The 14,255-nt window shown below is 38.2% G+C and overlaps 1 protein-coding gene across 30 annotated transcripts in view; it reads right to left on the reverse strand.

Moving 5' to 3' along the window:
* Window positions 1-397: 397 nt before the first annotated feature.
* The window catches only part of Mbs (Myosin binding subunit), a 32,863-nt gene continuing 19,005 nt past the window's right edge, over window positions 398-14,255 (reverse strand). For 15 of the 30 annotated variants that reach the window (XM_064684027.1, XM_064684043.1, XM_064684026.1 and 12 more), the window contains 9 exons: window positions 13,625-13,769; window positions 13,328-13,564; window positions 13,161-13,258; window positions 12,971-13,033; window positions 5,399-5,541; window positions 4,498-4,588; window positions 3,857-3,943; window positions 1,755-2,674; window positions 398-740 (listed from right to left, as the gene is read on the reverse strand). In XM_064684027.1, the coding sequence (XP_064540097.1) occupies window positions 2,558-2,674; window positions 3,857-3,943; window positions 4,498-4,588; window positions 5,399-5,541; window positions 12,971-13,033; window positions 13,161-13,258; window positions 13,328-13,564; window positions 13,625-13,769 (981 nt within the window). In that variant the 3' untranslated portion in view covers window positions 398-740; window positions 1,755-2,557. Of the gene's footprint in view, window positions 741-1,754; window positions 2,675-3,856; window positions 3,944-4,497; window positions 4,589-5,398; window positions 5,542-5,675; window positions 6,065-6,415; window positions 6,809-12,970; window positions 13,034-13,160; window positions 13,259-13,327; window positions 13,565-13,624; window positions 13,770-14,255 lie in introns of those variants that run through there. The other 15 variants (XM_064684032.1, XM_064684051.1, XM_064684055.1 and 12 more) reach the window with 6 other exon arrangements.

Raw genomic sequence — 14,255 nt, forward strand, 5'->3', positions numbered from 1 at the left:
TAGTGACTGTGTGTATGTGTGGGTGAGTGTGTGTGTGTGTGTTTGTGTGTGTATGTATATAATTTATATGTATATATGAAAAATATATGTTTGTATGTATGCAATATATAGTTAAACTAATCTGTAACTAGGGCTCATTTGATGAATATGTTCTCAGTTTTTTTTTTCGTAAAGGTTTTCTTTTGTTTGAAATTAACCGTTAGACAACATCTATAACTATAATTAACTTTTTTTGATGTTTATAATTTTCTCTATTGTGTATACATATATATATATATATATATATATAAATGTATGTGTATATATAATTTGACCAAATACACGCTCCATTCTTCAACTTCTTGATAATATATATATTAATTTTGGAAGATTGAGAGAGAGAAATTAAACAAAACAATTTTCAACGATTTTCGAAACATGGTTTCATCTAGCGCTTAAATGCCTTAACACACAAAAATAATAATCAATTTTCTTTATAATCATAATAATAATAAACAGAACTTTTCTTTAGATAATTTAGTTGAATCCATTTCGCGTGGTTGACTGATCGCTCCAACGAAATTGTTCTCTTCTTTCTTGATTTTGTTTTTCTTTGTTTATCTTTCTTTTGTTGTTGTTATTGTTTTTGAGTAAATTTAAGTTACGACATAATTTCATTTACTTAATTTACTAATTACTCTAATCAACGCGGCGTTCTCCTCCTTCAGGCGGTCATTGTCCGACTTGTAGGCATCAAGTTGCTAGTTTTTGTTTTTGTTTGTTGGTGCAGCAAAAGTAAAAGAAAATTAAATAAAATTAGTAAAAAAGTACAAAACATAATTAATACAAGTAGCGCAGCAGCACATTGAATTATAGACTCCAATCAGATTGAGGGGATATATATATGTATATATATTGTAAGTTGTATTTTGTAACAAAGAAATCATGCGGATTAGTTGGGTTGCGGCTCTCTGAAAGCAACTCAGCAGCATCAGCAACAACAAGAACAACAAACAAACGATTAATTAAAACATAATCTCTAGAGAATCTCGTATCTCCAACTGAATACGCCCTAAAAACATACCAAAACAACATGCACAACCCACCAAGAAAAGAATCAGAAATAAATTGGTTTCAATTGCAAACACATGAACTCTGCACCAAATACTTAATATAAAAGATATATGGTTTCTTATGACACACAATGGACGATAAGCGAAATATACTCGATATATGATGCTCAGGTTCCTGATGCTGAATGCGAAATGTAGAACTCAGATCCACAAAGATTTCAAGAGGGGAAAAAATGGACAACAAACAGCTTGAAAAGGAAATACAATGGGTGAACTTTTATTGGATAACTCAGATATAACTGATATATAAAGATATAGGTAAGAAAAACACACAAGAGTATAAATTTCGGCCAAAAAACTTGTAACAACAATATTAACAACACGAGGAAACAATTTGACAAATATGGTACATATAGTTATAGATTTGATAGATTATACATTAAATAGATATATATATACAGTCGAGTGTTTCAAAGCAGCAGGAAAATAAATTAATAAAATTTTATCTACATATATTTTCTTTTTCTGATTCGAAGTTGTTCCTAACAGTTTGAAACACTCGCACATAAAACAATTATAACTAAATTTGCTGAGAAGATTTAGTTTTTTTTTTAATGTATTATTATTGGTAATATGCAACAACAAAACAACAGCCAGCTCATATATGATGCAGGTTCTTCGCATTTGGTGGGGAACATTTACCGTAAAGCTCACTGCATATAAGAAACAAGTTAATAGATCTGTGCTGATGATGATCTTGGTGCTCGTGCCACGACCGAGATGCTGCAATTGTTGTTGTTGTTGTTGTTGTGGTGGGCAGCATTGTTGAGCATTTGGGCATATCCTTGAGTTGCGTTGAGTTACGATTTACGATTTACGATTTTTGATGTAGTTTTCGATTTTGATTAAACGTATGTATACGATATTTATGTGTATATATATAAATAGTTGTTGCCATATGCTGTGCTATATCTTGTAACGTTATATTCTGTATTATTTCGTATGACTAATATAATATGTGTGTGTTTGTGTTGTATAATTTTGCTCTAGGCTAATAGTACAGCGGTGCAAAAATAGAAATTTGCCTGCTTAGTGCTCGTTGCCCTCCAAAAGTTATAAACTTAATTTAACTACAGTACATTTAATTATTGTTACACGTTGCGCTCAATATAACAATGCAAATTGTTCTTGTTGTTGTTTGTCTCATAATAATAATAATAATGATAATGATAATAAACAATATCGATAATAGAAGAATCTTAAAAGTTGTGGTGTCTGAATATCTCTAGGCTAGATGATGGGTGTACGATGTCTAAGAATTTAACTAGGTATGCATGTACGTATGTAAGTATTTGTATGCAGCTCGAGTATTTAAAGAAACGATAACAATAACGATTACGATTACGATAGCGGTTTGCGATTACGATATTCGATTATGCTGTTTTTCAATATATTTAGATATTCTTTTTTTTTGTTTATTTCTTTTGCTTGTTGTAAATTGTTGCCTATTTGCTTTTGGCCAGCTGACTCTGTGCCGAGGTGGTCAACTTAGAGACGACACGCGTGAGGGCTCGATTCTCGGCACGCAGGCGGTCGTTCTCAGTCTTTAGCTTCTGCAATAGCTAAAACGACACAACAACACAGCGATAAAGAAGAAAATACAAAACAAAGCGTATGTTGCGATACATATGCATATCATTTGTTGTATGTTGTATATATGTTTTTGGTATTTGTTTGGTTTTTCAATACATTTCGTTTCGATTCGATTCGATGGATGAGGCGCGCGTGGGAAGAGAGAGAGAAAAGAAAAACAAAATTTAAGTGAGCTTTTTTTTTTTGTTGTTTGTTTGAAATGAGCGCAATGCGTTAAGATTAAAGAGAACGGCGCACCAAAGTGCAGGCCAAATGAATAACGTAAAACGTATAACGTATAACGGTAAACGTGTAACGCATGGGTAGTGTGACCAAATCATAACAACAAATGACTGACAATGTGATTGACGAAAGAGAATGAGAATGAGAAAATGGACAATTGGACAATGCGACAGACAAGTAGATGAAGATGATTCGTTTCATTGAAGATGATTGTTCTATGTGTGACTATGTATATACAGATGACAGTTTTTGGATATCGGTTGGGTTCACGAAAAAAGAATCAATCAAAGCAGCAGCTTATGTGCAGCTATCGCAAGTAAAAATAATATAAGTTAAATGTAAAATAAACAATCGCAACTGTGCCGTTAAACGCATACACAGAGTAATTCGAGAAAGTGGCCAAAAAGATAAAGCGAGGTAATGAAAATATAATGAATATACGATATACGGTCTGTAACAGCTGTAAGATCTGGTGGTCTTTTAACTGGGTGCGAGGCAGGGAAATCGGAACGGAGTGCAGCTATAACAGAATTGCTTTAAAACTATGTTAAGATGGGAAATTAAACAATAGGGTTAGGATAAAATGTAAAAGAAACAAAGCAGGGGGATTATTGTAAGAGGTGCCGGCGGTGCAGCTTACTCCTCCAACACATGCGGCAGGTATTCATAACAAAAATTAAATATCATAAATGAACAACTTTCGGCCAAATTATAAAACAGAAAAGCAAAGATCAGAAATCATACGGGCTCGAAGTACTGATGGCATCTAACGCAACGGTTTGCGATACCTGGGACCCATTAACAAAAAGGTAGAAAAATAGTGAAATAAAAAACACAAACAGCATACAGGCAGGAGACGTTCACTGTTATGGAAAAGGGGGGTGGGGTGGTGGTGGTAGGGTGTGGATTGGGAACACATTTGTAATTACCTTGAGCTCTTCTTCCAATTCGGAAAGCTTGCGTTCCATAGCTCTTCTTTCACGTTTCTCAATCTCAGAGAGTGAATTTTTAGTGGTCTGCGAATGTGAAATGGAACAAATTTTGGCGTTTGCTTTGCATTTCTATATATGTATATAGTATGTGGGATAACGGTATCGTGTCATACTGTTACTGTTGTTCAGTTGTAGTGTTGTACATATATATATATATTTTCTTTTTTTTTGGGTACAGAAACAGAGAGCGAAAAGATATAGAGCGCGGGCGGCAAGCGGGGCAAAAATTTTGATTAGAGCCATGTTAAATATGAGCTCAGGAGTGTTTTTTCTTGTTTGTTTGTTTGTTTTGTGTCTATTTGTTGGGTTTAGACGGTATTTTAGGTGTATACGGTATTCTTTGAGTTGTGCAAGTATGCGTGAAATAGCGAAAGAGAGCACGGCCTGGCCACAACAGACGCTTATAGAGTTAAAGCGAGAGAGAGAGAGAGAAATTGAACTGTGGTTTTTGTTTGTGCGTTGTTTTTGTTTTGTTACTGCTGAGAGTTTTGCTTTTGGTTGGTATTTTTAAAATACATTTTTGGTATTTTATTAGTTTAGTATTAGTGGGCGTGGCATGTTAGTGAGTGTCTACTTACGGCATTGGCGAAGCGCTCGAGCGTCGCACGCGTCTGCACAGCTTCGTCATCCTTCTGCTTGAGCATTTGCTTGAGCTTGTCGTTCTCCAGTCTAAGAGAGAGACAAGAGAGAGTTATTATATAGGAGAACATTGAGTCCTATAATGTAGGGAGTGTGATGACTAATGACTAATTGGATGGCTAATGACTACACGAAGCTTGGCTTTACTCATTATTTTATTACCTGCTTCAAAATGGTCATGGAACATCAGGAATTTTGGAACTTACGCTCTGCATTTTTAGGGGTGTGTAAACTTCTCTCTGCTAATTCTCCAGTGACCTTTCCTAAGCCCTTTTCCCTTATGGGTGCACTCTCTAGACTAAACAATACTTACTTGGCCACATAGAACTAAAATAGGTCTTCCTCTTTTAGACATTAACCGTTGAGTACCTATACACTAACTTTTAAGGTCTTCTTTCTGATAATCATCCAGTAACTGGCCTTTGACCTGACCAATTGACACTTTTCACACTCACTGGGTAAACTCACTTTAAAATACTTACTTAGCCTGGTGAATATATCACGGAACTAGCACTAGCCACTAGCACACTTCCTACGTGCTTATTAATGTTAAAGATCTTCTCACAGCTAATCCTCCAATTGATGTGCTATATGATACCCTTAGCTGCACTTGCTACTTACTTGGCCGCTTAAGGTTTTCTTATTAATAATCCCCCAGTAACTGGCCTTTGACCTGACCCATTGCCACTTTGGCTCACTGGGCTCTCCAATACTTACTTGGCCTGGTCACGAAACTATGCTAGTACCCACTTACTGCATCCTTATGAGGAGAAGATCTTCTCTCAGGAATTCCTCCCGTGATTTACCCTATAATAAACCTTTGCTGCACTTTCTACTTACTTGGCCGCTTCCCAGAGCGCCTTGTAGTCGATGCCATCGCCGTTTTCCGCTTTGTCGTTGCTGCTGGAGCTCTTTGAATCGCTGCCGGTGCTCGTTGTCGCTGTGCTCGTGGTGCGGGAACGTGAGGTGCGTTCACTGCCGCTCTGTAAAAGATAATTCAATGGATTAAAGCACATGCTAAATATGCAGACACGCAATCTAAACCTCTATTAATATCAAATTTTAATTATTTTGCTGCCTACAACAACATAGCAGAACATTTCGCCCAATTGCTTACTTCGTAGCCCTCGCTCTTCTCCGAGGAGGCACTGATCGAACGCTGAGCAGCGCTGCGGGAACGTGTGCGATTGCGCGATTTGCGCTCCTGTTCCCGCAGCGAGTTGCTGCGCGTGGCCGCAATGGCCGCCACGGTGGCGCCGGCGCTGGTTGGCGCATTGAGGCTGCTGTTGGATGTGGACAAGGACTTGGTCTTGAGCAGGCGCGCACTGGCCGAGCCCTTGAACGAATTGGAGGCGCTCAGACCCGGCGACTTGAAGCTGAGCGAGGCGGTGGTCACACCGTTGTCATAGCTGCTGGAGTAAGGACTGACATAGCGATGATCGCTGCCGTAGCTGGACGTCGAGCTACTCGGATAGCCGTAGCGCGAACTGTCATAGCCGCCAGTGGCTGTGTGGGCATTGGAGCAGGCAGCGGATGAGTTGGTGGTGGTGGTGGTGGTGCCAGTGGAGTTGGAAAGAGCAGATGCTTTAGATTTGCCATAACTATTGCTGGCGTGATGCTGCTTGCTAACAACGATGTGGTAGTGATTCTGATGATTGCCTGAGGAAGCCTGCAACTGGTGCAGTTGGTAGTAGCTGCCGTTTCTATGGTTACTTTTAGTGCTGGTGGAGGAGGCGGAGGCACTGCCTCCAGATGAGCATGTGGAAGCGGATGAGCAGCTGCCAGCTGGCTGCTGATAATGCTGATAAGGCTGATGCGGATGATATTTGCTATAGTCATAACGATTGCTCGCATTACCATTCGAATAGTACGACCCTGCCGAGCCACGCCCACCAACACTGCTGCCACCCCCGCCGCCATAGAGGCTCTCCCTCGAGCTGTAGATGCTGGTGTAGGGGCTCTGATAGCCGCCATTTCCGGTGCCAGCGCCGCTGCTGCTGCTGCTCGGATAGTAGCCCGTGCTCAGGGGCCTGGCATTGTAGCTGCTGCTGCCTCCATTGTAGTTGTAGCCGCCAGCGGAGGCGGAGCTGCTGCCCCCAGCTCCTGTGGCGCCCATGCGCGAGCTGGAGGACAGCGAGCGCCGTCGACTGGCGAGCGGCGCCTGTGTGCGCGGTCTTGAGCGAAAGGACATAATGCGCACTACCTCTCTCTTTCTCTTACGATCTTTCCCTCCCTGTTACTCTACAAAGGCTATAAAGAAATCGATCTTTAGTATACATTTTAGGGGCCATACATCAATCGATGCCGCCAAATTGCAATTACACTTGAAACAGTTTGCCAGGTCAGAGAAAAGCCCCAGAACTTTTGCCATTTGCCATTTTCCAAATGTTTGTGAACTAAATGTGGTTTTTCTTCTTCTTTGGCATAAACAAAAGTGGAAAAACAAACAAATTTGCTGTACAAAGCGAAACGTTGTTTAAATGTGAAAAGGAAAACGCAATATTGACATGTGGCTCTCAGCCGTGGCCCCCTTCAATCACCCCCCACACACACACACACTCCCTCTCCACAGATTGAAGCAATCGAGCCACAAAATGACGTCAAGACATAAATTTTGACATTCTGTTTTAAATTTTCCGCAATGCGGTAGAAAAGCGTTTCCCTAGGTGTGTTTGGATGTGTGCTCTGTACGTGTGCGGGCGCGTTTGGGGAGGTCTGTTCGTTCTACATATGTTTAATAATAATATTGAAAACACATGCAAGAAGCACTACTAATCTATGGATGGGACGGACGACTCCATGGCGTGTTCTATTTATTTATTTACTGTGCGGTGTTAATGTCTTAAGTTGATGCTTCACCCACGCGAGAGTCAAGCAGCAGACATGAGCAGGCCGAACAACAGGCTAATTTGCTGCATGCTAAGCACTGAACGACTACGACATACCCTTAAATCAAAGATGTTAACAAAATAACAATCGACTTTGCTGCTTTATTTGAGTAGAGTGCTGATTATAATATTGATCAATTACTTAATCAACTTATTTATTGAAGGATCTACCCAACATATTTCAAAACTTTCATAACTTTCCACACTTTTCTTCTACTCATCTTTTGCAGTCCCAATATACCCTATCGTATTCACACACAGGGCACAAAAACGTTTCATTTAATCATTGTCGAGTGCATTTAAATTATGGCTCGTCTATTTCCTCATCTAATGAGCCATCTATATCTATAAAGATCTTGCCCATGAATGAAGCGTCTTTGCCAGACACTAAAAAAAGTTTTACTGTCTCGGCGTATTGCAACAATATATTTCATTTTCCACAATTTAACTTGGCTAATTTCAGATAAAACATTTCAAAAGTCAGCTTGTTTTTTATTGTTGCTGTTTCATGACAGCAACAAATTGATGCCAAGATCAGGGAGCAAGTTTTAAGGGATTATGAAATGGTAGATAAAAGTGAATTTATAAATACATAAAGAAAATGTTTAAACGAAAATTGAATTGCTCAATTGTAATCAAAATCAACAGATAATAATTAGAAAATCAATTCAAGTAGTTGCCAGACAAAAAGTGCTGATAGAAATGATTTTCCAGATTTATTAAATGTTTGCTTCAATGCAATTTGTTGAACTTTAACCTTTAACACGCGCACGAAATCAAATTAAAAACTGATCAAAATATTTGACCATATACAGAGCCTCAAAGCCACCAAGAAAAAAAACTTGAAATGCCCAAAAAAAAAAAGTAATAATAATAAAACAAAATTGTGCGCAATACTCTAAATATGGCAACAACACGTTCAATACAAAACCAACACACACACATCCAAGTTTTCCCCCCTTGTGGAGACTCTCAAGAGTCTTGAATCTCAGATCTCGGATCTCTGGTAAACTGATAGCGAAAATTGCAAATTTTTGACACGTTTGACAGCCCTTGTGGTTTTGGTCAATGCACTATTCAATTGTGATTTACTTGGAAATAATAAAATGAATTTGAATTTGATTTGCGTTAGTTGCTGCCTCTTGTGGTTGTTGCTTGATCTGCGGAATCTGTTGATCCGTTGCGTTAGCCGTATAAAACTCAACTGTGCGATCCAAGCAAAGTATCCAAATGTTTTATTCGAACAAACGAAAAACTTGGCGCACGATCAGAAATAGTCATCAAACACAAGAGAGAGAGCAAAAAGACGCCAGAGTTAAGAGAGAAAGAGAAGTTGTCTTAAGAGAAGCAAACGCGTATGAAATGAAAAGCCGGAAAAACGCGCTGGCAAAACTGAAGAAGAATCTGATTATTATAAACTGCGTCTATAAAATATGAAAACAAAGAGTTGCAGCTGCTGGGAGGGGGTAAAAGCCTTGGCAGCAATGGACTTTTTCACTTGAATTGCGCACACAGAAGGTGTGCGCGTTTGTGTGTGTGTGTTTATATATATATTTCACCTGTGTGTTGCCAGCTAAATTTAGTAATTCGCACACTTAATTGGCCCAATGTCCGAGACGCAAATGTGTAAACTATGCTGGGGTCAGCTGAGGCAGCCCCTGGCAGCAACTGGGCCAAAAGGCGAAACAGTCAACGACACGTGACACATGTCAGAGAGCAGGGAGAGAAAAAGGGAGAGAAAGAGAGTGGAAGCAAGTGGGGAGTGGAGCATTTGCAGCTAAATTTACATACGAAGTTGCAACCGTTTGCTACCCTAAAAGTACACAATCATAACTAGGCCAAAAAGTTTAGTATAGTCTCTCTCTAAATATAGCACATGACGGAGGCAGCATCAGAACATCTCCCCCCTCTGCTGCAATCCTCTCCCCGAGCAACCACTGGTGAAAAGTGCAGCAGGCAGGGAATGAGGAAACAAATGCTTAAACGCAAAACTACAAAATGCAAAAATTACAAAATGTATAAATTTAGCGACAAATGCGGCGCAATGTTGTACATTTCTATGCGCTGCCTCTGTGGCAGGGGCAGCAGCAAGGCGAGGGATGCGCCATGCCACGGGAAAACAAAGTTCAATGTACGTGTGAGCGATCTGTGTAAATTGTTGCTGTTCTTGTTGTTGTTTGGGGCGTGCGGCATTTCTAAGTGGGCAATTTGTTGTGTGAAAAGCGCATTGTGAAAGTGTTTAATAGCTTTAGCCGCAACTTGTGCTGTATCGTATTTATGTGCACACATATGCCGAAAAGCACAAACACTTGACATCGTCAATCAGCCCCAAATGGTTGACACGATTAGGCACAAACACATATAGCAAAGACTACAAGACCAGGGTGGCAATCAAATATAATGCCTAAAGCATAGTTTCTTGCGATTGATATTATCCTCAAATGTTGGATATAGATGCGTACTGTGCCCAAATCTTGGGGTTCCAAATCTCAGGTCCCTATCTTAACAATTGTGTTTCTTATCAGGAAGTTAAGAATTAGGTAATAAAGTAAAATTGGTTTTCCAGACAAGTATATACGATAGATAAAAGCAGATATATAGAATGGATACTATATATAATATATCTGAACCGAAGAGTATACTATCTGGAACTGTCTTCCAACTTTATTTTGCTTCTATTAAAAGAAGGATATGCATTGATTTTAGTACTTAATACTATTAGAAACATCTTTAAGTCAATGTTTTATAAGAGCATGTGAATATATAGATGAGAGCATATATATTTCGGAAACTAATTATACCATTTACCTAAGCCGAAATTTTCACTGTAGTTACCTTTTGAGATGAAGGTGCACGTTAAGACGGGGTTTCCTTTGTGGAAATTGGGGTCAAAGATTTCGTGGGTGACGTTTCGCGTTTAAATTCATTTCCAAGGATGTGTATAAAATGTCATTTGAGACATGTTTCTCAATTTTGGGCGAACTTTTAAGATTGCATATATAACATATGAATGCCTGTTTGTACATACATGTATGCATATTTGTATTGTATATATGCAAACATGTATGCATGTTTGCATTGTATATATGGAAACATGAATGCATGCGTACATGTATGAAAACATGTCCGGATACCTACGTACATGCATATATGTATATATACATACATAGTTACATACATATATACATAGTTACATACATACATATATAGTTACATACATACATACATACATACATACATATATACATACATATATACATATATACGTACATATATACATATATACATACATACATACATACATACATACATACATACATACATACATACATACATACATACATACATACATACATACATACATACATACATACATACATACATACATACATACATACATACATACATACATACATACATACATACATACATACATATGTACATACATACATACATACATACATACATACATACATACATACATACATACATACATACATACATACATACATACATACATACATACATACATACATACATACATACATACATACATACATACATACATACATACATACATACATACATACATACATACATACATACATACATACATACATACATACCAAAAAATAAAAAACAAAAATAACACAAAAAAATATACACCAAAAAAAACACTAAAAAATAAAAACAAAAAAAACGCTACACTACTAGCTAAGCATGAAAAACTGCAGAGCCTACTTGAATTCTTGAGAATCGAGGAGTAGAGCACTTGGTAGAAATTCGTTTTATTTAAATTTGCAGCACAGCGACAAATAAGCTTTGTCTGCGTTTGGTATTAGAAAACAAACATGCATGCATACATATTTTCATAAATGCATACATACATACGTTCATACACAGACACGCCCTCACACACACACAAACATACATACACACACACACATATGTATATAATAACTATATGCCTTATAGATCGACTCGACTATTGATGCTTATCAAGAATGTATATAATTTATGGGCTCGGAGATGCTTCCTTCTGCCTGTTATACATTTGCACAAAACCAATATACCCTAATTTTAACTATTAATGGGTGCAGGGTATAATAAGTTTGGCTGCCGCTTTTTCTTAATGCCACTTTAATAGTTGGAAAAGGAGTTTGCCGAATTTGAGCTGACTAAATTTGCTGCTCTTTGCATATTATCAACATTGCACTCCTCTTATTATAAAGAGGATATGAATTGATTTGAGTACTTTAACTTTTGATTTTTGGCAAGATTTAATACATTGTTTATAATATAAGTTAATCCATTAATTATTATAGAAAAACTATCAATCAAAAACAAAGCAAGGAGTAAGTAATCGAGTATTAGCAAGAAATATGAAATTGAATCAACTTTCTATATTTCCCCCACATCTATTTCGCAAACGCAAATCAGAATGACTTAAAGACAGATGAGCAGACAAACTGTCTGCTGCATTATATAGTTTTATATATAGTCGAGTCGTGTCCGACAAAAATGCATTTAGAAAATGTGACAGTTTTATTAATGGCCAACAACGGCAACTGGTCAAATGCTTGAATAAATTGTTAACAGGTTCGTTGAAAGTCAAAAATCTCAAATATTGTCACAAATTGGATGCGCACTAATAGTTTTGACCTCGGCCATGAAAGGATTTGCAATGCAGCTTGCAATATGAAAATGCCCCAATACACTTATTATCATTCACAATTGGAGCAATGGCATTCACAATGCCACGTGCATGCACGTTCAGCTTCTTCTTGCACCTCTTCTAATGGAAATCATAATTTCTGTTTTCGCACAAATGGGTCGCTCACTAATTGGAACAGACAAGAGTCCCCCCTCCGAGCAGACCAGCAGCTACTTTGAAGGACGCACGGGACTGTCTAAAAGCGTGACAAGGTGTGACGGGTGTGTAGAGGGGTGTGTGTGTGTGTGTGTGTGTGTGTGTGTGTGTGTGTGTGTGAGTGTGCGTGTCAGGTGCAGTATTGACTACGCAATTAGACGGAAGACAGGCAGCTGTTGAAGCAAACGAAAGCAACCGCCGGGCCAGCTACATTTTGAGCCTAATTTTTGCCCCAAGGTGTGAAAATATTTATGTACTAAATATATGTTCCGATTGTTGCTTGTTGTTGTAGGTATAGCAAAATAATTAAAAATATATTATTAGCCGTGTTCCGAATTGCGATTTCGTTTGAAAATGCTTGAAAACGAATTGAAAAGTTTTTACCGTATTCTGAGAATTGTTCAAATTGTTTAAGCTTTTTTCAATTTTCGACATATGTAGACTATTTTTAAAATGATTTCACTTTAGATTTAATTACTTTAAAAGTTTTTCAAGAGCAGCTGCAGCTGAATTTTGTTTCAAATATTAAAATGGTTAAAATTCTCTCTAGAAAACTAGTTTCTATTTGAACTTTTCAAAAATTTAATACTAATTCGGAACACACTAATATAATATGTGTATATCACAATTAAATATAGTTATTGTTTAGCTCACCTCCTTATCTTTATCCTCCTTGTCATTGTTGGCCGTATCGTGTTGGCGATCCGGATCGATTTCCTAGACAGGCAAAGAGATTAAGACACATTAGTTAAACTAATTGGCAATTTGTCTTAATATAAAAATAATTGGCATGCGCATGCGGCAAATGGCCTGGCTAGAGCTAGAGAGCTAGAGATCCACTTACATCCATATCGATGTGCACCACGCCCGTGGATCTGCGCTTGGGCTTGCGACGGCGTTGTATAACAGTCTGTGTACGATTATCGTTCTCCTTGTCGTTATCTGTGAAGAGAGCGGACAAGAACAGTGCGTTTAGTATGTGCTTGGGCCATGTTAGAGTGTGCGGATTACCCTTATCATCATGTCCGGGCGTGGAGCTAGTCGCCGTTCCATGGTTGGCACTGGATGCAGACGCGGAGTTGGTGGCTGTCGTGGCAGTTGTTGTGGCTGTTGTAGAGGCAGCTGTCGCCAGCGTGGATGTCTCGTATCTACGCGCCGGCGGCGTCACATATGCGCTGTTATTGATGCTCTCGCTGGGCGCAGAGACCGGACGACCCACCGAGTTAAGCGATTGATTGGAAGCGTTAACTGCAAGCAATTTTAAATTGTAAATAAAGGTTTTCCTTAAACTGTTTCGAGTTAACTTACGCGCATTGGGTCCACTGCTGATGCGACGCGGGTTGCCCGTTGTGCTGGCCAAATTAACCGCGGCCATCACGGCCGGTGCGCTGGGTATAATCGTGCTCTGATTGGGCGGGTAGGTGCCACCGCTAGTGATGTCCTCCAGCTTGAACTGCGCAAGGAAAACATATTAATTGTGGCTCCTTCAGGTAAGTTTTTAGTTTATTTTCGAATATGTAGCCCCTCTTTTAGAATTCTTCTTGTTTTTATTGTTTGTGTGCATGTGTTTGTTTTTTTGGTATTGTAAAAAGCTATGCTGGTAATGTGTTGTTTTATTTGTTGTTTATTAATTCAATATATTGTTTTTAATCAAGGCGCAATTAGCAACGATTTTTATGTTGTTTTTAGTAAATATTTTTAGTAGACAATACGCCAGACACCGTTAAATTTGTTGCGGGATAGTTTTTAGCCGTATTACCAAAACTTTAACCTTTTTAACCTATTAATGCTTTTAACCGTATAATGAAGTATTTTCTATATTTTTTGTTAATTAACAAGCAATTAACATAAGACAAATCAGCTTCGTTCTTTTAAGTTTCTTTAAATACCATAATGTTATTTTCCCTTTAAGATTTAAAAATATCAAGGAAGTTTAATA

The sequence above is a fragment of the Drosophila montana genome, unplaced genomic scaffold (genome assembly GCF_035044405.1).
Source record: "Drosophila montana isolate Dmon_TW-CO22-7 unplaced genomic scaffold, ASM3504440v1 contig_2668_1, whole genome shotgun sequence".
Lineage (NCBI taxonomy): Eukaryota > Metazoa > Arthropoda > Insecta > Diptera > Drosophilidae > Drosophila > Drosophila montana.